Source organism: Aptenodytes forsteri, unplaced genomic scaffold, assembly GCF_000699145.1.
Source record: "Aptenodytes forsteri isolate BGI_AS27 unplaced genomic scaffold, ASM69914v1 Scaffold847, whole genome shotgun sequence".
In the NCBI taxonomy this organism is placed as follows: domain Eukaryota; kingdom Metazoa; phylum Chordata; class Aves; order Sphenisciformes; family Spheniscidae; genus Aptenodytes; species Aptenodytes forsteri.
Genome location: NW_008794623.1, coordinates 9,447 through 11,681, shown reverse-complemented (window position 1 = coordinate 11,681; position 2,235 = coordinate 9,447). Strand labels below are relative to the sequence as shown.

At 42.2% G+C, this 2,235-nt stretch overlaps 1 protein-coding gene across 1 annotated transcript in view; it reads left to right on the top strand.

The window, feature by feature from the left end:
- LOC103893970 (scale keratin) overlaps nt 1-86 on the top strand; it is a 459-nt gene extending 373 nt beyond the window's left edge. Inside the window, exon 2 of the mRNA XM_019470479.1 lies at nt 1-86. Within this exon, the coding sequence (XP_019326024.1) occupies nt 1-86 (86 nt within the window).
- Nucleotides 87-2,235: the final 2,149 nt, after the last annotated feature.

Genomic DNA, 2,235 nt, shown 5'->3' with positions numbered 1-2,235 from the left:
ATTGTAGGCCCTACGGTTATGGCTATTGCAGCCCTTACTCCTACCGGTACAACAGGTACAGCCGCGGCAGCTGCGGGCCCTGCTAAATCCTACAGAAATATCCCCTGAGTAAGGAATAACCGGCAACTGAGAGATACAATCTTGATCCACAGCTGTGATCCCAAAGGAGACGTTGTGAAGTCCTGATCACTGCCACCCCACTGCAGTGGAGCCGGGAGCACACAGCACATCCTTAACTTCTTCACCTCTACTCATGGTCTTTTGGGCTTTTTTCCATCTATGTGTATAACGGGTGGGATAAAACAAGTAATTTATGTTCTTATAAAATGGCACTTCATTGTCCAACCAAAGAACAATCATGGAAGGAATTGCCTGCACTCTGATGCATATTCTTGATGTTCTACAATGCTTTTCTGTGAATGTTTATTTCTCATTAAATGATTCTACTCTGCATCAAACAAATCAACTTTTAGTTTTAATTTCTTCTGCTATGGATATACAGCTCTCTTCTCTGTAAATGCGGAAAACTCACATCCTTACATAGGATGAGGCTCAGACTTCAAAAACACAGTTGAAATGGCCCAGCTATCAGTGAAGTCAGTCACCCTTTGGTGCATTCAGTGCACACATTTGGGAGCAGAAATCCTCCCTCCCCAGCTGGCCTGGGTTACAATAATAACATGTTTAGAAAGAAACCACACTAAACCTCCATTCCTGAAATAGCCACTTGAACGTCTTTGCTGATCGTAGCAGGAGCAGAGCTGGTGGCTCAGCTGAGGCTGGATTCAAAGCAGATTATGGGGAAAAGCACAGCAGATGAGGCCCTCAGGTGGGAGGGATGCTCCTGAGTCAGAAGGGATTTAGGGAGGTGGGGAGAGTGCAGTGAAGGGTATTGGCATGGAGCTGCTGAGAGGAAGAGGATTAGAGAAGCTGCAAAAAGGAAAAGAGCTCTTCAGAGGTGGGTAGGATGTCTAATGGACCTTTTAGATGAGGAATATCATGGGAGAGGCTGAAAGGTAGAGCTGCTGAAAACGGGGGTTTCTATTGTGAGGACTTCCCATGCAGGAGGAATTGGGAAACACAACAACAGTGTTGAGGATATGTATACAGGGTTATGACTTTTTCTACCTTTTAAGCTTTCCAGGCACCATAACTCTGTTCTATCTGTTCCAGCTGTTCTTGCTGGCATAGATGAATTAGCCCTTGGGGTAGCCGTATGGAGTAGCTGGTTTTCTGTCAAAAAAACATCCAACACCTCAGATTTCATGATTATACAGAAAGATCATTACCTAAACTTCAGATTTAAAAGTTCCATTGGATGGCCTAGAAAACTAACTTTCTTTAAGGATTTGACAGAAAATTAATTCAACTTTCTGCAGAGACTAATTCTGAGGACAGAGCTCAAGTACTTGAGTGAGAACCTGAAGTTCAAAGAGATGAATCAAAGACTTATGTGGAAGAAATTCTTACTGAAGTCTAATGTTTTTAGGAAAGAGTTTAAAATTAGTAATCTACTGTTTCATTTCTTTACCGCTACTAATCTGTAACCAGTGGAGGTACGACCAAGAAACCAAATTCTTCAAAAATGTCAAGAATCTTTATCTGAAATATGGGGAGGGCAGGACAGTAGTTCCTTCTGTGCTGAGGGCTTCACACTTCCTTTGTACGTTTGAAATCCCTGATTTTTTGGGGCAGGACATTCATCTACATAGTTTAGACTGTTACTGACAGCTGCACAGGTTAGACTTCTCCTAAGACAAATAACAAGGATAAAAACATGAGAAAAGAACACCAGAACATGGCAACTTTGATGCAATAAACTTTTAATGATAGTGAGAAAAGGAATGCATTTTCAGAGTCTCCAAGAAGTACAAAACTGTTCTCCAGTCAGGGGTATGTTCAGTATGATTGATTTTTTTTCTTTTTTTTTTTTTTTCCTCTTCCTGAGTCTTAGCTTTTGATTTGAACGAACAGGAACCATGTTGGGCAACTTTGTTACCTGTTTACCCCAGGTAATACGGAAATGTGAGAGGAGAAGCATTAGGGCAGAAACTGAAAGTAGAAGTTAAGAGGAGAAATTCAAAAGGGGCTGAAGGTTCCAGCTCTGTGGTCTTGGAACAGAGCAGTGGAGGTTCAGACCTCTTCAGCTGTGAAACCATTGCATCTCATTTGTCGGTTACACCTCACTTAGGATATTTCTATAGGATTTAGCAGGGCCCGCAGCTGCCATGGCTG